The sequence below is a fragment of the Halichoerus grypus genome, chromosome 1, assembly GCF_964656455.1.
Source record: "Halichoerus grypus chromosome 1, mHalGry1.hap1.1, whole genome shotgun sequence".
Classification (NCBI taxonomy): domain Eukaryota; kingdom Metazoa; phylum Chordata; class Mammalia; order Carnivora; family Phocidae; genus Halichoerus; species Halichoerus grypus.
This window is the reverse complement of record NC_135712.1, coordinates 181025842-181047452: the sequence shown is the minus strand read 5'-3', so window position 1 is coordinate 181047452 and position 21611 is coordinate 181025842. Positions and strand designations below refer to the sequence as shown.

The 21611-nt window shown below is 41.2% G+C and overlaps 1 protein-coding gene across 3 annotated transcripts in view; it reads right to left on the bottom strand.

Moving 5' to 3' along the window:
• Positions 1-8062: 8062 nt before the first annotated feature.
• The window catches only part of FRMD4B (FERM domain containing 4B), a 323175-nt gene continuing 309626 nt past the window's right edge, over positions 8063-21611 (bottom strand). For all 3 annotated transcript variants that reach the window (XM_078076109.1, XM_078076102.1, XM_078076107.1), the window contains 4 exons: positions 20018-20137; positions 18121-18932; positions 14988-15120; positions 8063-10792 (listed from right to left, as the gene is read on the bottom strand). In XM_078076109.1, the coding sequence (XP_077932235.1) occupies positions 10672-10792; positions 14988-15120; positions 18121-18932; positions 20018-20137 (1186 nt within the window). In that variant the 3' untranslated portion in view covers positions 8063-10671. The remainder of the gene's footprint in view (positions 10793-14987; positions 15121-18120; positions 18933-20017; positions 20138-21611) is intronic.

The window sequence follows — 21611 nt, the reverse complement described above, 5'->3', positions numbered from 1 at the left end:
ACGAATCCAGCGTGTATACACCGCGCAATTCCACAAGCACTTGCTAGATAAAGAGTTAATTTTCGATTCTAAATGGAACACATATTCAAATAAGACATGGTCCTTGGTTTCTAAGAGCTCACGGACTAAAGGGGGAGGAGGATAGGCATGTACGCGTGTGCGCGCGCACACACACACACACACACACACACACACACACCAGTATTAATCTGGGAGGGAGCTAGGAAATTTTCACTGTGTGGTAGGGCATGAATTTGAGACTGAAATGGTTGTTCAAGTCATGCAATTTACTAAGAATCCGTTGACAGGTTTTAATGATTCACTCTTACATAATTAAAAACCTAATAATTCAAATAGTGCTTAAAGTTCAGGTTACCCCTGAAATATTTTTCTCCTTCATCTGTATGCAGTAACATTATTAGAGGAAATACTTTCTGACAATATATTCAATTTACTGAGCTCTAAGGGGCTGAAATTTGCTAATGGTTCAGCTCCAGGTGGGAGACATGATTACCAGTTCTTTTAAAGAACAGATTTCATTCGTTCTCAATCATCTTCATTGCACTGTGAATGGAAGCAAATCATTAGGGTTCAGAATATTATTCTGCCAAGGAAATAATTTATGGTGCCTGGAGCCAGAGATCTCAAAATAACAAATAGTATTTGCAGGACACGCAACCCAAAACGCCTAAAGCATTTTCTTTATTTTATTTCAACTCAGGCTTGTAATTTCTTACCCTAGAACATCTCCGTAAAGACCAAAAGAAGCACTTTGTAAGGCCAGATGAGGCTCAAACGGTCCCTTTGCCTTTAAGCGAAGATACTAAGCCAGTTTTCTATTTTACTGGGGGGGGAGAAGCTTGTAACTCTATCGAAGCCATCTACCATTCCTGATCTGTGCTCAGTACAGAAATGGCAGGATTAATCCAGCAGGTTTATTCCATTTTGAAATTGTGAGCTCTATTTATTAAAATGTCTGGTCTCCTTGGTGATGGGGTGGGGAGGAGGGCTGCCAGATAAAATAAAGGATATGCATGGGACATACACATACTAAAAATTATTTGTGGTTTATCTCAACTTCAAATTGAACTGGACACACTTTAGTTCGCTAGATCTGGCAACTCTAAACACAGTACAAGTGAAATGACACCATGGGGTAGAGAACCTTGAGCCTGCATCACTTCGTGAATGGGAAGTATGAACAAGATAGAAAGGGGGCGGGACACGAGCTTTAGAATCATTCAGATCTGGGGGAGATTGCTGGCCCTATAGTTGATTATGTGGGCAGTGCATCTGAGCAGCTCCTCTGGGTTTCTCTTTCCTTATCTGTAAAATGGGTATATAGAACCTGGCCTCTGCTTGTTAGGTTTAAGCACTAGCACAGTGCTGTAGTGCTGAGCCATAATGGAGCCTGAGGAAAAAGGAATGACCAGTAATACTGATCCTGCCCTTCCTGCCCTTACTTAAGATGTTAACGTTTTGTTCTTCATGGATTTTCTTTGTCTAAGTTTTGATTTAAAAAAAAAAAAAAAACCGCATTAAAATATTATTTATCTTTTTGTTTTAAAAAGATTTTATTTATTTATTTGACAGAGAGAGACACAGTAACAGAGGGAACACAAGCAGGGGGAGTGAGAGAGGGAGAAGCAGGCTTCCCGCAGAGCAGGGAGCCCGATGCGGGGCTCGATCCCAGGACCCTGGGATCATGACCTGAGCCGAAGGCAGACGCTTAATGACTGAGCCACCCAGGTGCCCCCAAATATTATTTATCTTGTCAAATGGGTTTTCCGATGCCCCTTTACATTTTCGCACCTGAGCGAGAAGCTCAATCCCTTCACCCAAATCCTGGCCCTGGCATTCAGTGAATCTTAAATATTAATAATATTTACTCTTTTAATTGTATTAACATTTAAATTTAATAACGTTAAATATTATTAATTACAACTCTCTAATATTACACTGCCTTGTAATGTCATATTGGAAACAGTAATGACAAGAAACATTTATGAGGTTTTTCTGTATCCCTGGCATTGTGCTAACTTCCTTAAGTTACAGTTTTATTGAATTTTTACAATACTGCGAGATTGTTAAAATTGCTATTTCCTATTTTATAGAAAAGTGAAGTTTTTAAAAATTTAAACGATTTCCCCAAGAAGACACAGCTAATAAATCAAGGCGTTGGACACTCAAAATTGATTTTTTTTTTTTTTTTTTCCCTGCAAGGCTACTGAAACTTGTTTGTACACACACACAGGATTTTAATTCAGTATCACTGGGAGGCCCATCAGAAACCTCCTGCCTGTGATAACCCAAGCCGGCCTCTAGGTGTCCTCATTGACCAAATTTGCAGGAGCCAGAATTCTAGGCCAGAGAAAAAGTACGTTTTAGGAAAAGTAATTTTCTAAGGCACGCTCTGCTGGAAGAACTTCCACACATTCTTTGCATGTTTTCAGACAAAACTGGGCCTGATCTAGAAGGCTCCTGGTCTGAAGAAAGACTCTGGCTTGAGCAGGGGGAACCTCTTCATGGACCCGGAGGGTGTGACACTTACCTTTCTAGAAAACCATCCACAAGAGCTTCTCAAGCATCTATTATTGTCCCACCTGCCAGTGGGCAGTGGCCTGGCAAATGGGATTGCCAGGTGTCCCATATCTATGGTACATGTTCTGAATTGAATGATTTCGTGTTGTGTCCCTTGGTGAGTTTTTTCCAGGATGCCCTAAATGTCCTGTATCTACCTTTTTCTTTTTTAGTAAATGACAAAATTTGACAGTTAGAGCTATTTTTTTAAAATTGAACTTAGCATTTTGATTTTCATTTGCTGAATCTGGTCCCTCAGCTGGCTGGCTTGTTTGCATTCTTCTGCGCATAAAAGGGCAGGTGTAGTCCTTGAGCCAGCAGCAGAACTAAGCCCGGGGTGAAGCAAGTCAGGCAGCTGGGCACATAGTTTAAGCAGGTAAACTCCCAGGCTCTTGCAAGTGCACGTCACCCTGGGCCGGGCCTTGCATGAGATCTCTGGTTGAAAAGTCTGGAAAACACCTTAATCGGCTTGACTTCGTGGATTAAACCTTGGCGTGTCTTCCATCCATGGCAGACTCCAGAGTGGCACAAAGTCCTACTTTACATAGGTTCTGTTTTATGCATTTGTGAGGTGCAATCCAGGCCTGGGTGCCTTCTAGATATGTAACTTGGGCAAAGCACTTAACCTCCCCGAGCTTTTGTTGGGGATTAATAATTGTAAATTTGATGTAAGGATTCAAAAAGAAAAAAATATTCCAGTATGGTACTATGCCCATGACAGTGCCTGAAATGCAATCAGCTCTTGACAGTGATGAGTAATTTCAAGAGTGGTGTCATTTCAGGCGGTGCCAATCCTCAGAACCTCAACTTTCTAGATCTCGTTTAATATTCAACCATCATTTCCCATCTTTTCTTTTTTTCCAGGAAATAATTTATCTCATGAAGCACCTGCTAGAGACTAGATGTTGTGCCTCACTCTTACATGCATTATCTTGTGCAGCCCACAAATACCCTTGTGTGATGGGTACTAGTGGGGAAACTGAGGCCCAGGGAAGTTAGAAAACTTACCCTAGTTCATAGGGTTCAGCAAGTGGTGGGGCTAGCATTGATTTCAAGCCGGGCAACCCGTCTCCAGGTCTGCCTGACTTCAAAGCCCACACGCTTAACCACTGCTTTATAAAGATGGTGATGTCTACCCAGACACCCACTATCTTCTGGTAATTGAAGGGCTGAGGAGAATGTCCTTCCCAGTCATGGGTTGCCAGTTTCCCTGATGAGATCTTTCTCACTCTGGCTTCCCAATCTTTTATCTCCTTATGGAGCCAATTTCTTTTGAAACTGAGGAGAGGACAACACGAAGAATGTTTTTCCAGGGAATGTTAAGTGTTTGTTTTGCATGGGAGCAGGGGTGGGAGGCTGCAATGCTAATTTAATTCACTATTCACAACCCACTGACCAACATTTCAAGTATATTCCCCACATGCCTTTGCTCTTTTCCCCCACCCTTTTTGCAAAGATAATTCTCCCCCAGTTGGCCCTTCATTAGGAACATCTTCAAGCCACACCCCGATCAGAACTGTCCGACGTGCCTATCTTGAAAACCCATGCACTGCCAACCGCCCTGAAGTCTTTCCCCCTATTTTCACCTTGCTGATCAGATTTCCAACCCTCCCATTGACCCAGGGCAGCTCTTTTGTCTGCTCCTTCCTTTCTCTTGTCATTTTCTTTGGCTTCCATTTAACAGAAGTACTTGGTGAGCAACTGCTTTTCTATAATGTCATGGTTAATAAAGAGCATGAGGTTTGGTCAGACAAAGATGGTTTGAATTTTTAGCTTTACAACTTACTCTGTGGTCTGGTAACTGAGGCCATGGTAATCTTTCTGAGCCTCTCTCTTCATATCCTTTTCCGGGCTAAGACCATCTTTGTCACACAGTTGTAGGAAGGATTAAATCAAATGATAGCACTTAGCCCATTGTTGGGACTATAGTGAGAACTCAAAAATGGCACCTTTCTTTCTTTTTTAAAGATTTTACTTATTTATTTATTTGAGTGGGGGGAGGGGCAGAGAGAGAGGGACAAGCTTGCTGTACGTTGAGCATGGAGCCCCACATGGGGCTTGATCCCACAACCATGAGATCAGGGCCAGAGCCCAAACCAAGAGTTGGACGCTTAACCATCTGGGCCACCCGGGCGCCCCGGCAGCTTTCTTTCTAATTACCTATACTTCTTCAATCCTGGAATAATAAGTCTTCCTATTTTTTTAGTTTCTGAAACTGGCTAAGTTGCTTCTCGCTTTAGGGCTTTGGTGATGCCATGGTAACAATCTCTTTCTCTTTTTTTTTTTAAGAGGGGAGGGCAGAAGGAGAGGATGAGAGAGAGAGAGAATCTTAATCAGGCTCCATGCCCAGTGCAGAGCCCTATGCAGGGCTTGACCTCACAACCTATGAGATCATGACCCAAGCTGAAATCAAGAGTCAGACACTTATCCAACTGAGCCATCCAGGCTCCCCCATAGTGACATTCTCTTAACCCTGGGAGAGCTTCTTTTCCTTCTTGCTTAACTGGACCTTCTCTTACCGATCCCCAAGCCTGGGATGAAGCATCAACGCCCCAAAGACCCCATTGTGTCCCAACAACCTAGGGTATCATCTACATCCTTTCTTTTCTCACCACGCTTGGCTTTCATAAGACTAATGTTCCTTCCAAGTTATTCACGTTGGTCACTTCTGTTTCTCCCTCATTGATTGGACAGCCAGCTTCAGGAAAACATTCTATCCTCACTGCCTGGAACAGTGGCCATCGTCGGTGTTCTACTATTTGTTGGATATATACCTTTTTAACTCATATACAATCTCTCCCCCACCCTCAGGAAACCATCATCTCCTTTCTTCCCTTCAGAATTGAGAAATCTCTCCTTCAAACACTGGAGGGCAGCACCCATAGAAGTGGATTTAACACATTTTCCTAGGTAAGACGCCCAGGGTTCCTCAGTGGGGTCACTTTGGGCAGTTTGGATAGAACAACTATTTATTGTATGGGTCAATCCCATGCCTTGTATCTGTTTAATGTCCCTGGTCCCTATATGTCAGTAGTATTTCCAAATCATTGAGGGATTCTAAAATACAGCAACACATTCACGTTTCCAAATGCCCCATAGCTGGTGGTACAGCCCTAGTTGAAAATCACAGAACTTTTAACCTTGGACACTTCTTAAGAGTAGCAAGCATTTAAGAAGAGATAATTATCTAAAACTCAGAAGTTAAGTCAGCTCCCATCCCCATTCCCTTGGTCCCAATACACCATTCTTGTCAAGACTGCTGATATTCAAAAGCAAACGAAAAGGGAGAAAATGTGTTTGTGTGTGTGTTGATGTTAAGAATCAGCTAAGTACTGCTAAAACAAATCTTGATGCATAGTTCCTATTTTCTTTTGCAGGGGAGATAGACTCCATGAGGCATCAAAAGTAGAAAAGGTGGGAAGTATTAGAAGGATTTTTTGGCACTGGGCTCAGATTCTAATAGGGGATTAATCCCAGATTCACTCTTTCCAAGGAGAATCAAGAGCGAAAGCCCACGGGCACATACATCTGATAGAGGTCAATTCTGAGAGGACTCCTCGGGGTCATGGTAGCAGAGCATATAAACTTCATATTATCCTACTGCCCTGAACCATCAGAAATGGAGAAAGATTGATAGATATTTTCAGTGCTACTGATCAATATTTAGCTCATTATGGTTATCTCTGATTGTAACAAGTATATTCACTGGTGTGAGACATTTTATTGACTTGAAAAGAATTTAACAAATGTACTTGGTCCACTGATGAGCTCATGCAGCAATACATAATGCAGCCTACCAGGCTGCAAGGCTGGGTAGTAACCCAGATAAGGGTTATCTTCACCTGTATTCAGACTGAGGCCTGCCTTTGCCTTTTTGCCACTGGTAATGGAAAAAAAACAAAACAAAACAAAACAAAAAACCAAAAAACAAGGACAGCTGAGCTTAGCATATATTCACTCAATTTTCATTTATATATATATGTATATATATTTTTTATAAAAGATTTATTGATTTGAGAGAGAGCACAGGGGGAGGGGCAGAGGGAGAGAGAGTCCCAAGGAGACTCGGCAGTAAGCGTGGAGCCCGAAGTCGGGCTCGATCCCAGGACACTGAGATCATGACCTGAGCTGAAACCAAGAGTCAGTCGCTTAACTTACTGATCCACCCAGGTGCCCCCTATAATATATTCTTAATAATCTTGTTTGCTACCCGACTGCGGAGAAATTGTTCTTGGAACAAGGCTGCAGTAGTTTAGGATTTGGTGTTGGATGAATCAAAACCCATTTCCTGCTTTTCTCCCAAGTGCTGCACAACTTTTGACAAATGACTTGCCCTTCCCAATTCTCAGATTCAGTAACATGGAGAGAACATCAAGTCACTGGGCTGTCGTGGGGATTGGAGCAGCTCATACGCACGGCACTTCACGGCACACACTGAACCGGAAATCTATGAATGCCAACTCATTTCTGCAGCAGGACACACTTTTCTTTTTGCTGTTCCAGGGTGGCACAAGGATGGGGGGTGGAGAGGAGGCAGAAGAGTCCGATGAGGACCCAGAGGAGGGGACTGGGCTGGAGTGAGAAACATGAGGAACATGAGAGGTAAAGAAAGGGTTTGAGCAGAAAGATGAGTTAAGTTTTGCATCCTACAGGGCTCCATGTATGTGTTAAACAGATTTTTCTCTTTGGAGATGAACTGCAGCTCCATGGCTTATGAGGTAACAGGGGACGAAGAATGACTTGCCTTATTAACATGCATGGATGGGAACCTCCTGTGAAGAGCTCCAAGTTAGCGGTACTCAGAGGGTGGTCCAGATACTCTTACGGCCGTGAGCATTGAGTCAGGCATGGAATTGTTGAATCAATACATTATACACCTGCAACAGCACACGGTATGTTAACTATACTTCAGTGAGAAACACGGGGAGTTGAGAAACTGTTAGTGGAATGTAAATTGCGGTAAGTACAGAAAGTAAGAGTCCGTGTTTAGAATCTGTGATTGTGACTCGACAGAGTAGTTTTATGCCCGATGAATCTAATAATGAGCAGGAATGTATATTTTTGTATCTATTTGTTTTTTTCCACGTCCCTAGGAATTCATTTTTTTAAATTGTTTTCCTTAGTAATTCATCTTCGTCTTCACAAAACTAGAGGCCCACATAGTTGAAAATTTTAAAAACTTGTCTCTCACCACTGATCCTTTGAAAATTACTCTAGAAAAGAATTCTAACTTTTCTACTGTCCTGAAGAAAGTCATTATTCCACTCCTGAATGCTCTGAAGGGCTAACATTTGAAGGAACTCTTAGTCTGAACCTTTGTTCCTAAGAACAGGCCAAACTAATAGTTTGAAACAATTCTGGAATCTTTATTACTTGTAACATTAAGCTTATATGAGTACAAGAAAGAATTTTGAAGAATTTTCTCAAATATAGGAAAAAATATGAACAGCAAGGAAGGTGAGGCAATTGAAAAAAATCCACCTTGTAAAATATACATCTTTATGAGGTAGATCAATATATATTGACACAGAGAGGCCCACGATATGGTAGGTGAAAAAAACAAGTTGTAAACTGTCCTTGCAGTATGATGCTGAATTTTTAAAACATTACTGTATGCATAGAAGAAAATGTGAACTAATAGAAAATAAATGAACAATTCTTACATCTGGTAACATTAGGCTTCCAGGGCATAATTATGTTCTTATGTTATTTATTTGCTTTGTGTTTGAATTTAAAATTTTTTTAATTTAAAATTTTTATCAGGAAAATATGACATCTTGTAATAAGAAACAGATCAATGGTTTATGTTGAATAATTTACCTTTGCCATGCTTTGGTTATTAATAAACATACCAAACATGTGGTAGAGAGAGGTTTTCCTAAAAGGACAGGGGAAAAAAATCAAACAGCAGGCCCACTGTGCTTCCATTTCTGTACCTTCTTTAACCATTTGGGAGCCAAGTTCCATGCATTCTTTCAAAGTGTACTTGCAATTCTGAGCATTCCCTTTCTTAAACAGAAGAAGGTTATTTCCATCTGAGATACTTGCACAGAAATATTAAGGTCTTCCTACATTTCATTTCCTATTCCCTTTCCCCATTGTGCAGGATAAATAGATGTCAGATGAAACACTTTCTTGAATTTAGAAGACCTGTTTGCCAGTCGGCAAAACTAGGATGGATGACTTGTTACAAATAAACAACATCTGCAAGATTAGGAAGCCTAAAAATTCACATCTGTCATCCTCAGTGAGGCAATAAACTACCGTATTTCATCAATTCTAAGACAACTTTATTGTAAGACACAGCATTATTTTATGTAGCACTAAGAAAGAAAAAAACACTGCCAGTTCATTGAGAGCATGCCATCCATCAAAAGATGCATCCTGATTTCAAAGATGTAAATATGAAAAAATGTGCATCTTGGCATCAATAAAATATGCTAATACTAGAACAAAAAATCTGCAATCTTGTCCAACATGATTACTTGAAGTAGAGCACTTTAAACTGCTTTGTCTGAACCCTGAATGTAATGGAAGAATACGTAAACATTTTCAGTAGCACACCTCAGTTTATTGACCTATGTAAAAAAATAATAGGTCTTAAAAAGTCAGAACAGTAAAAGAATATGCAAAAGGGTATTTCTGTTTCTAGAACGCTATACAAGTAGGCAAAAAGGAATAACTTATTATTTTTTGCATGTCTTCTTTTTTGTTCCAAATTTTTCTCCCAAACTTCATATTTAATGATACAAATGACTAAGGACCAGTTTAACAAAGCATTTTTATGTATATATTACATGCTTTGGAATATAGATAGAAAATGTTCCAAAAAAGTTGTTCAGAAACTTCTCTATTCACAATATGAACATGAAACCTGTATAAAAGGGGGGAAGGGAGCACCTTTTATGGACTATTGAAGCAGAGTGAAGATGACAAAAAAGAGCAATCTGGAATATGGAAATATTTGTTTTTGTTTTTTTTAAAAACACTACAATAAACCATAGCTAATTAGTTCTTCCGAGTAAAGTATGAGGTAGTTTTAGCCTCATAATTAAATCTACTGCAGCTTGGAGTTTTTTTGTTTTTGTTTTTGTTCGTTTTGTTTTTTAATGATTAATCTTGTTTTTTGTCATTTGGTGACTTAGAACCCCCCGTGGAATCTGGACAATATGCTTACTTTTCTAATGTTCACCATTTTAAGGCACGCAATTCATTGAAAATGCTGTGGCTTTTGTTTTTTCATTTCGTTTTGTTTTGGGTTCTTTCTGTATGACCTTAAAATACTTTTTCAAACTCTTGGTTAGAAAAACTTTCCATATCAGGTCTGCCATTTCAAATGGCAGCCAAATCGGAGAGTTACCAGCCTGAATAATCACCCATCAGGCCATTGGTATAGAAAGAAAAAAAGGAGCCCAATAATATTGTACCTTAGAACATTCTCCAAGCAGAGTTTGTCAATTATTCAGTGGGCTGCTTTGTTTTCCCCAATCTGCTACCATAAAGTTATATTACAGGATGCTAAGTCTTTCCAGAACCCATTTTATGGTGCTTATGAAAACCATCACTCTTTATAATATCCTAAAAACATTTACACTCATTCAGAACTTCATGAAAATCCAGCTTCTCTTCAAGTAATTTTCCAATACTGTCTAAATTGTTCATGTCTGGGTAGAGATAGCCAAGTTATTCTTCACCGGCTCACAAACCCAAACTTTCTGAAGGTGATTAATGACTAAGGAGCTTCTGTTTCCCTTTCCTCATCATTCTGGATTGTGCTCTGAAATTTCCCGTCCTTCTTTCCTGTCGGGGACCCTGAACGCACTTTTCACAGTTTTGCGGTTTGCCTTCAACAACTTTTATTCCCTTAAAAAGTGCTTGCTAATGATAAACGCTGAGTCCTTTCGTGGCCACGGCTCCACCTTGCTCTGTCACGTGAGTGCCCGGAGTCGGAAGGGCAAGTGGTTCAGGGTCTCTCCGACCTGGGATGCCTTTAGCTTTCTAAAGCCGGATAGCTTTCTGGGAAGACGAACACATTTTGCAAGGCACACTAGTGTGAGAATGCAGTGCTTGGTCAAGAGGTCCAACTGCAGTTCAGACTAATGTTCCAGGCTTTGAATCTTCATGCCAAAAGAGCTTCTGCTCCCTGCTCTCCAGGCTGTCTTCCAACCGGCTTCCATCTGTGCCGTCCAGTTGACTGATCTCTGGGTACTGTCTATTAAAGGAAACCAGGAGAGTTATTACTTGTGGTCATTTTTATTACCAGAGTACAAAGATGACTCTACTCAAAGAATTAGTAGAATTCTAGCACTGTCAAGGCAAAGGATGATGGTGTGTTCTTTCATTGTCCCACTGGCAAATTGTCGAAAAGGCCCATGCAAGGTGTACTTAATTCTCTAGGGAGATATTCCTTTGTCTCACTTATATTTACCATTGATTAGGATCCAGATTGTGGTAAGTTACATGTTAACTTGTAGGTTTTTTGTCTGGAAGAAATACAAATAACTTTGATCTACTATAAAAAGATTATGGTTATAGTTTTATTGCCCTGTAGGCCATTAACTGGTTTTTTAATCTTATTTAGTAATCTTATTCCAGCCTTTTATCTTTCAGTGTGTTCAATTCAGTCTTTTGAATTCTCTTGGAAGCAGCTTTACCATTCTGTTAGTTCTCTCATTAATGAGTTAAACAAATCTTTGACACATGCCTATTTTCTCTCTCTGTGAGAGTCATATTTTTAACTTTTTAAAAAGTATTTTTGAGAGCCACATTTTAAGTATTCTTCAAATTAAGGGAATATACTAGATGCTTTCCTCAGGGACAAAGGAATATATTTAGTGGCAGGCAGGGGCACCCAGGGACACATCTTACATCCCTAGGGCCTATGGGTCGAACATAAATTGGACACAACACCACATTCAAAAATCATAGGCATACTTGGATGGCATATCCAAAGGAAGGCATCCTATAACACACAACATTCCAACAGGCAAAACTTCATTCCTGCAACAGGCATCTAGAATAGGTTAGACAGTTAGTAGGTTTCTTTTTATTTTACATTTCTTTAGTCAAGATGGTTAAAAAGTCACCGGAAGGAGAGCTGCGGAAAGAAATACTATGTGAAACCAGGTGTTTAGTGTTTTCATCTAATATAAACACAAAGTCAGATTTCCATAGCCTCACACACCAGCCAGAACGAGCAAAGCTCCTGCTACGAGGCGAGATGCAGCAGAGGACCTGAGGGCTGGACTTACTACAGCGGCTACACTGAGCAAAAGAGAACTGAAAGCTGAGCTCATTTCGGGAGACCCAACCATTCTCCGCGACAGAAGCCCTCGGCGTTGCCTAGTAGAGGTAGAGTTACATAAGGAAGAGGACGGGAAATGGAAAACAGGAAGGCAAGGGGAAGAAGTTATTTGAAAGCACAGTTTGCAGCACACACAGAGCCAAGGATCTGAGTGCATTATATACTAGGGGAGCCTAAGAGACGTTGACATTTATGATTTTAGAAAGTCTACGCCACTGACAATTCTACCACAGCATACTTGGAAACAAAGTTTTATTGGTAAAAATGTGTAGCTTTCTGTAAATGTTAAGAGCCAGACACTCCGGGGGAAAGGATCTTGAAATACTATGTACTTCATTTGTTTAAAAAATTACTCAAATCTTGAACTTCAGGGCAGATCTAAAGGTTTTCTTTTTGCCTTTATCTTGAAACCTAATTTCTCTCTTATTTTAAAAATTATGTTTTCGGGGCGCCTGGGTGGCTCAGTTGGTTAAGCGATTGCCTTCGGCTCAGGTCATGATCCTGGAGTCCCGGGATCGAGTCCCGCATCGGGCTCCCTGCTCAGCAGGGAGTCTGCTTCTCCCTCTGACCCTCCCCCCTCTCATGTGCTCTCTCTCTCCTCTCAACCTCTCTCTCAAATAAATAAATAAAATCTTTAAAAAAAAATATTAAAAAAATAAATAAATAAAAATTATGTTTTCATCAAAAATAACATAATTTTACAGCAAATTTCTAAAACTTAATGGATGGCTGTTATGATACTTGCTTTGTTAGTAGGTCAAGTTAAGTTGATCACTCGGAGGTATAATAAAAAAAAAAAATCCTAAATAGACAAATAGATGGAAATAAGCACACCCGTCCGTACCTCTGTTGCTGGGAGGGTAAATTGGCAAATCTTTCTGGAAAGCAAGGGCTTAAAAAAATTCACTTTTCAATTTAATCCATTAATTCTACTTATTGGAATGTATCCTAAGGCAATAATCTGGAATTCAGACAAATATTCTGCACAAAGACATTAACAGCCGCATTACAATAAAAAAAAAGAGAGAAAAATCTAAAAACCATTCAAATTCAAAATATGGGAACTGTTAAATAAAGTATGGTATATTTATTGAGTGGAATATCATGTGGATCACATAAAATAAAGTTTAATGAGTTTTTAAAAATATGGGAACATGTTTAAATTGTGATATTAAGTAAAACACTGGGATGCAGAAGTTCATAGACAATGAAAGGTATAAAACTGCACATAAGGGTATCATTACCACCATGTTAAAAATGGACACTGGAAAATGGGGGAATGTGTCAAAATGCTAACAGCTACCATCTCTAGATGGTAGAATTATGGGTAAATGATTTCCTACTTATTTATCCCTTTATTATTTTCCTAATTTTCCACAATGAGCTCATACGATGTGCGTGTGAGCACACACAATAGGGATCTTTAAATAGTTTCTAATTTCCTGTAGATTACCCCACCTCTGACATCAGACTCCACGTCAAGCCATCTTGGGCTGGCTCTCTGAGATAGACAGGCACACTTGGTAAAAACAGACTTTCTCTAAAAATGTTTAGTACTTCCTGAGTTCAGTGAAAGTAGTGTTAAGGATTTTCAAACTGTCTCATGCGCTTTTATATTATTTCTCATGCAGTCCATGAAAAGGAAAGTAAAAGTGTACAAGTGGGGAAAACTATTTGCAAATGAATTATACAAAACGATGAGAACTGACTTAAAAAAGTGCAGCTCCAATTTTGGGCCAAAGCCATTTTAGTTCTTGCTCCTAACTCATTTGCAAGCATTATTTACAGAAACCCAAGCTATCTGAAGTCCCCTGAGGTATATTTTCACTAAAATCCTATTTTGAGCACACCCTTTGTTGAGTTGAGACAATCGGCCTAATAGTTCAAGCCAAGAAAAACTCTCCTTGAACAAGGAGAAGAAAAATAAGGCTTTGGGGTCGAATACCTCCAATTCGTTTGTAACACTGAGTACTTTATTAAGAAATTATGATTTCACTCATATGTGGAATTTAAGAAACAAAACAGATGAACAATGGAAGGGAAAAAAGAGAGAGAGAGAAAAGCAAACCATAAGAGACTCTTAACTATAGAGAACAAACTGAGGGTTGATGGAGGTTAATCAACTAGAATTGAAATAAAAAATTGAAGTAAAAAAAAGAAAAGAAATTTAACCTCTCAAACTCACCAGGCTAGACACTTTGATAAGTTATTGTCTGTGTAAGTCTCCCTATGCCTGAAGCAATTTGACCTAGAGCAAAATTAAATAAAAACAAACAGAAAATGCTCTATTTCTTGGCACGATGGGTGTGAATTATATCCTGTGAAAAGTGATAGGGAGAAATGACCTCTTCATACTTAACTCCTCTTGCATATACAAAGAAGTGAGAAACTCCTCTCCTCTTGCATATACAAAGAAGTAATGCGGAGTTAGCCATCTTTTTTTAAAATCACATTTTAACGAATTGTTCTTGTATGTTTCCTCCTAATGTTTACAAAGAACCACGATTACAAATAGGACAACTGGCTGTGTCTGTAGCTTTTTAAGGAACACAGGATCAGACACAAAAAGGCAGCAAATGTTCACTGAAATCAAGCCCACCAACTGCCTACGAGGAATTTTGATGTGAACAGCCTTTTCTGGAGCAGAGATATTTTTCCTCCAAGGTTCCAGGAGAGTCTTAAATGGATATATCAGTAATACCATTTAAAGTACTGCAATTAAAAAAAAACCTGCCAGACACAGAATTTAAGACCTTACAGAAGACGAGGAACAGAGTCAAATTCGAACAATCTAGATTAGGAGTCAACAAACCTTTTCTTAAAAAGGCCAGATATTTTTGGCTTTGTTGGCCACGAGGGCTCTGTCGCTACTCCACTCTGCCCTCATGGTGCAAAAACAGCCATAGATAAAATGTACGTGAATGAACATGGCCGTTTTCCCATAAAATTTAATTTACAAAAACAGGTGGCAGCTGGTTTGGGCCCCATAGGCTATAGTCTGATGATCCTTGAGCAGTCATAAAAAAAAAAAAAAAAAAAAAGAATTCCTCAATTGTTCTGACCAGGAACAGGCTACTAGAATTTTGGAGCATTGCTTTCTCACCTGCCTGGGGAGGGCAAAGGATTATAGATGTTGCCGTAGCAGCTGGTGTAGGAAGAATGTGCTGGGGTCTCGTAGTCAGATAGCCCTACAGCTATCTGGGTCCTCCAGTTTCCAGAAGCGTTTGTAGAAGATACTAGAAGTAAAAATGGAAAGAGACAAAATTAGTGGGAATAGTCAAAGCAAAGACTGTTTAGGCCATTTAAATGTACATTATAATCATCTATGTGCAGAGATTAAGAGCCAGTGTTTATAATCAATAGAGTTCCTAATCTAATTTAGTCACTTACTGGCCATGTGACCTCGGGCAAATAGTTTATTCTCTTTATGTCTCAGTTTCTTCACCTGTAAAGTGGGGATAATAATGCAAATATATCCTGTATAGGGATGATACCAGGATTGAATAAGTTATATATGAGAATGTCTAGCACTGTGCCTGGTATAAAGAAAGCACCCCCAAAATGATAACTATTGATATTATTAATGGGAATAAAGTTAACTGAAAGGCATGGTGTAAAAAATAACCTAAAAGACAAGTAGGAAAAACATTCTCATATATGGAGAGAGTCTCTCCATTCTGGCTAGGTGGCTGGATAGATAAGGCTTTATTTGTAAAGATAAGATGACCAGTTTGAGTTTCTTGGAGGCCTTTGGAGGAAAAGCACTCTGTAAATTGCCCTGTTGGGTCACGACTTGCTCCTCGGCCCAAGGCAACGCCAGCCACTAGCAGGATCAACACATACTTTTTGCCTTAAAAGAAAAAGTGTGTGTGTGGGAAGGGGCGGGAGGGTAACTAGTACAGGAGGGAATTAGTTCTACTGAGGGACTGAACTGGAACAAGACAAGGGCACCATTTGGGAGCAAAGCCCAGTGAATGTCTCACCGTAGGGCGTTTGTTGTCCTCTCTCTAAAACCAGTCCTGCTCCATGCCCAGGACGCACAAGGTGACCACAACGCCCAGCTGGTGGTCCAAGGCCAGCACCGCTCTAGGATCCTTCCAGCTCCCCTCCATTTCCTGTTTTTGGCAGCCACCTTCCTTGTCTTCTTTCTCACACCCACAAAGCCCTGGTGACCAGCGTATGGCGGACGCCTTTCAAAACTCATCTGTGGCCCTGGATGCCATGAGGTTTTGACTCAAAGGTGTAATTCTCTCACTTCGAGTTTCTAAGAATGTTTCATAACTCTGAGTCAGGGGCCGTAAAGCTTGGTGGTTAAGGTGTCAAGCACTTACTAGCTCTGGGGCTTGGCCAGGGTCATTTCAACTCTCTAAACCAGAACTGCCTCGGCTGCAAGATGAGGACAGTAATAATAGACCTAACAACAGTGCTCACGGTACCCAACTGTTTGCACACATTAGATGGGATGGTGCACACGAAGCACCGAGCATGCGGCGTGGCCCAGGGGAAGCTGCCAAGAGATGGTGGCTGTCATTACTACTAAAATGGAGTCACCAAGAGAGTCTTTAGATGGCTAGAAGGAGCTACAAAACCCCTGACTACTTTGGCAAATAACAGGAAACTCTCCATGATGCATGCCTGTTGTAATACATTTTTGTAGCTATAAAATGTAGACAGGAATGAGCTCTAATTCCATCCCTTTAATTCTTTAACATGGATGGAATGCCTTTTGGTCTGTGGGGCCAAATCCCACGGCTACCAGCCAGGCTCCTACTGGGTGTGAATCAAGAAGCACTCACTCCATTCTTACCTTTGCCCCAGGCACCGAGCCAACCAGCAGTAATGCTGTGGTTTTGGAGGGATGCCTGCTCCTCTCCAGCCTCCCTGCTTAAAAAGGCATCACCCCAGCCCTGGGCCCTGATGACCATCCTTATGCATCTCAGCCCTCCTTGTTTGTTCTTTCTTTCTAACACCCTCTCCATGTTTGTTTTTTGGAAAGATTCTCATGCAGTGCCCTGAACGTTAGGGGGAAGAAAGGCGTTCTCTAGAGATGAGTCATAAATAACCAGGAGTAAGGACAGGAGCCTTTTTGTATGGTAGATGTGGTAATAAATGGGAAAGCCCTAGTGGAAGTCCAAAGTCCTACACAAACAGAAGAGACCGTACACCCAAATAGAAATCTCCATGGAAATGCCTCTGGTCAACAAGCTTAGGATACTTTTAAAGGCACAGTTTTCACCAACTATTACAAGGTGATTCAGGAATCCCTGTGCTGTGTCCTACTAAGGGGTCATGCCTGAAAGAGGGGCAAGAACATAGGACCTCAGGTTTCCACGTAGTTCAAGAACTCATTCGTTTTAGAGCCTCGAAATTGCTTAATTTGCATACATTCCTCTGGCTACTGACTAGACCGTGAGCTCCTCAAGGCCAAAACTGGGTCAACCCTGGTTCCTCAGCATCTGGGACATGCCTGCTTGTTTGTTGAATCAATGTAACCAGAGACAGATATTCCTCTTTCCCCTCATTTCTCTACTCAGCGAGCGGTAAGCAGTAAGTACTCCATGGATTTTAGTGGAGTGAGGGGCCCAAGTCAATGCATGAGGGAACATCTCTAACCAAAATTATCTTTGAAAATCCCTTACATCAACCCTAAAGCAGAGTATATATGATTACTGAATTGAGTCAAGGCACGTGAAGCACGTAGAACAGTGCCAGGAACAGGGCTTACAAATTACTGGCTCCCATCAGAATTACTAAGAGCCTCACACAGCTACCCGAACATTCAAAACAAACTGCCTTTAGAAGATCAAGTTCCTGCTGGTGAACAGGGAAGGATGCATAATCCTAATGCTTTCTGCTCACCTGACGGATTTACTCTATTTTTTTAAAATATATCAAACATCAGTGACCTGAACACTTTAATGACATGGGGAAAAGATAGAATATTTGAAAGCCCCTAACACAGGGCAGCACAGAATAGGTGCTCAATGAATGCTTGTTGGATTGGAATCTACAATTTGCTCCATTGGACTCCTGTGGACTGTGTTCTTTGGAAAGCCGAAGAGAAAGAACTATGTTTCAGTTGGCAATTCTTACTGTGGCCCCACGGAATGGCTACCAGTGTCATGACCTTGGGTACTGGTCCTGTGACCCCTGAGGGGAGTGGTTTGGGGGGAGGGTGGGCCGGGGACAGGAGGTAAATTCGATCTGGGGATCAAGTGAGTAGGCAGTATTCTTACCGGAAGAGTAGGAGGATGTTCGGCTGCTGGGAGAGCAGGGTACTTGCAGCCCCGCAAACCCCAGGCACCTCTGCGATCCCCTGTCTGAGTCAAAGCTAGTCTGTGGGCTGTGCCCCTGATCCTTCTGCCCAGAGGCCCGCTGGTACCAGCCACGCAGGTGCTCTGCAACTAAGGCCTTGTGGATGTTTTTGGTGATGTGCTCTGACTTGGCAGCAGCCTTCCTGGGCAGCCGGAGAGTTGCATATGGGTTGTGGGGCACCCGGTCGACCTCATCCTCATGAAAGGACCTGCTATAGTCCCTTTGGCGCTCGTAGCCGTAGTGGGCCGAGGCCCGGTAGGAAGGATTGACGCTGTACTGTCCCTCCGTGTCGTTCTCATAGACGTAGCCGCCACTGTAATAAAGATCGCACTCGGGATAGGGTGTGTACCCAGCAATATAGTAACTAGAAGAAGGTTGTTCCTGGCTCTTTGTGTAGACGCCATTCCTCAAACTATCCTTTTGTGCTAGGTTGGGCATGCTTCCTGAATTTGAAGTCGAAACACTCTGTTTCTTGGACCTTCTCCGGCCCCTGGCACGAGTGTCCAGAGTCTGGGTAGTGTAATAGGGGCCGGCGACGGGCGTCACGCAGTAATACTCTGTGCTTGACTGGCTGGTGTAGGAAGACCCGTCATCCAGGATTTCCGTACTACTGCTTCTTTGGGATTTGGAGAGGGAGAAAAATGGCTTATCGTTGTCCATCTCAGACAGCAGGTGGGACTGAGATTCAAGGCTTCCACTGCGCTGGCGACAGTGCTGGGCTGAAGATTCGGGTCTGCAGGAGGAGAGAGGCCAATTTGTAACAGGGGAAGAATGAAAGAAGGACCGAAATTTTACAAAATGAACATGGTGTTGAAGGATTTAATCACCCTTGAACTGCCATAAGACTCAAGGTTTCCAAAGCTGACTGCACAAGAGAATCCATTTTTCACACAATCCCTTGGTTCCCACACAGGTTCACTGTGTCATGGTCCAAATGAGACAAGAACCAGGTTCTAACAACCATGCACTCCCAAGCCTCACTCGAGAGGAGGGAAGATATAAACTGATGATGCACAAGTTGCATCAAAGCCTAAAAAGAAAGCCCAGCGCATCTTTGGAGGTTCCTCTCTTCCAACAGGATAGCAGGAGATGCAGACAGGGTGGAGGGAGCACTGCCTGACTCTGATGCCAGACATATCTGGGGGAGTCATGGCTCTGCCATCTCCCAGCTGTGCCAGCTTGGGTAAGACATTTAACCTCTTGCAATCCTCATCCGTAAAATGAGGAGGGAAAACAGGATCTGAGATCTACAGTTCGGCTTGTTGTGTGGACTGAATAATATCAGGCATATAGGGATGCCTGGGTGGCTCAATCGGTTAAGCCTCTGCCTTCGGCTCAGGTCATGATCCCAGGGTCCTGGGATCGAGCCCCGCATCGGGATCCTTGCTCAGCAGGGAGCCTGCTTCTCCCTCTGCCTGCTGCTCCCCCTGCTTGTGTTCTCTCTCTCTCTCTGAGAAATAAATAAATAAAATCTTAAAAAAATTAAAAAAAATATCAGGCATATAAAAGAGCTAGCAAAACCTTCCCTAAAGACGTCAAAGCGTTGCTCAAATCATTATATTCATCCTCACCACTGAATAGCAAACGGTGATGTCTGGTTGGGAAAATTAAGGCACACACACACACACACAAATCTCCTATCTACCCGCTCAAAGCATATTTTTCAATATATTTTCTTTGCCGTCATTGACCCGTTAAGTAGAAAATGTAGATCTGTAACACAGTCCTGCTGAATCAAGTGCCTTAAAATGATTCAGATGCACAGCAAAGGAAAGCAAAACCAACAGTGGCAAAGTCATTGGAACGAAGTGCTCTTACTCCAAGTGGCTGGTGCTGTAGGCGTTGCGGGTCAGAACTGGGGTGGTGGGCATGCTCTGTCCGCCCGGGGGCCGCCGCTCCAGGGTTTTGTAAGGGCTGCCATGTGTCGACAGCATTTCCCTGTGATGGGGAAAAGAAGAAGTCGGGAGATGATGAGCCTCGCGATGTCTCTGGCAAACTCATCATCAGGCGATCTGAAACTTACTGGAAGCTGAAGGAAAGGAGCATTGGAGAAAACGGGGCAGAGTGCCTTTGTGCTTTAGTATCCTTGATCTCTCTGAGTCATACAGATGAAGGAAAATGATTAAAGTGTTTTTAAAAAAGAGTATATTGAATAAAAGAGATCGAAAGCAACTAGAGCAGGGGCAGCAAAGCCTTTTCCTGTAAAGAGTCTAATAGTTAATATTTTTGGCTTTGCAGGCCAGATGTCCCAGTCCTTTACTGCTCTACTGTGCCCTTGAAGGACAAAAGCAGTGTAGACAACATGTAAGTGAATGGGGGTGGCTGTGAGCCAATAGAGATTGACTGTGGATACTGGAAGTCAAGTATCATGTAATTTTCACGTCCCAAAATACTATTGCTTTTGATTTCCCCTCCAACTGTTTAAAAATAATAAAAACCATTCTTAGCTCGTGGGCCATATAAAAATATAAAATAAGTCACAGGATGGATCTGGCCAATGGGCTGTTGTCTGCAGGCCCGTGGACTAGAAGGCAACATCTTTAAATCATTTTGTTCGCTACCCAGCACAGTGAGAACACAATTTGAAGTTAGTTTTTTAACTAAATGTGGCTTTGATTACATTTTTACTTATTACAAAAGCACGTCAAGTTCATTGCAGAAAATTCTGAAAATACAGATAAAAAAGAAAAATTTAAATATCTATAATTAGAAGCCTCAGATATAGCCAATCAGATATTTTTACTAACCATACTTACAGGCATTTACAGTTTTTAACAACAAAAAAATATTATCTTACCCTATATTCTCCTTCAAAACCCACATTAAAAAAAACTAATGTTTTGTGTTGGTTAATTCATTCATAATGTTATTTTAATGACAGTATAACATTCCACTGTAAGGATTTATAATTTATTTAAACAATTCACTAGTTGAGCATTTGGGTTGTTTTCAATTTGTCACTAGTGTAAACAATAATGTGATGAGCATCCTGTACTTAATTAATTCAATAGGAAAAATTCCTCTAAGTGAAATTGCTGGATCACAGAGCAAACCCATCTTAAGCTATTAAGGAAGTAGGTATAGTAATTTTTTAAGATAATGATTTCTGGTTATAATTTTTCCTTTTACTGCAATAGCTTTGTTTTCCCTAATATAATAAATATACTGGTCCAGGGCTGTCCAATGACAGAAATGTGTTATATCTATGCCAATATTATAACCATTAGCCCACATGTGCGCCCATTAGCACTTGAAATGTGGCTAGCACGACTGAGAAAGTTAATTTTTAATTTTATTTACTTTTAATTGAACTGGCCAGCACAGTTCTAGACACTTGGATTTCCATTGTTTAAGGCAACAGTTCTAAATGCTAATCTAACAGAGGGGCCTGATATGGTCTTCGACAAAGGAG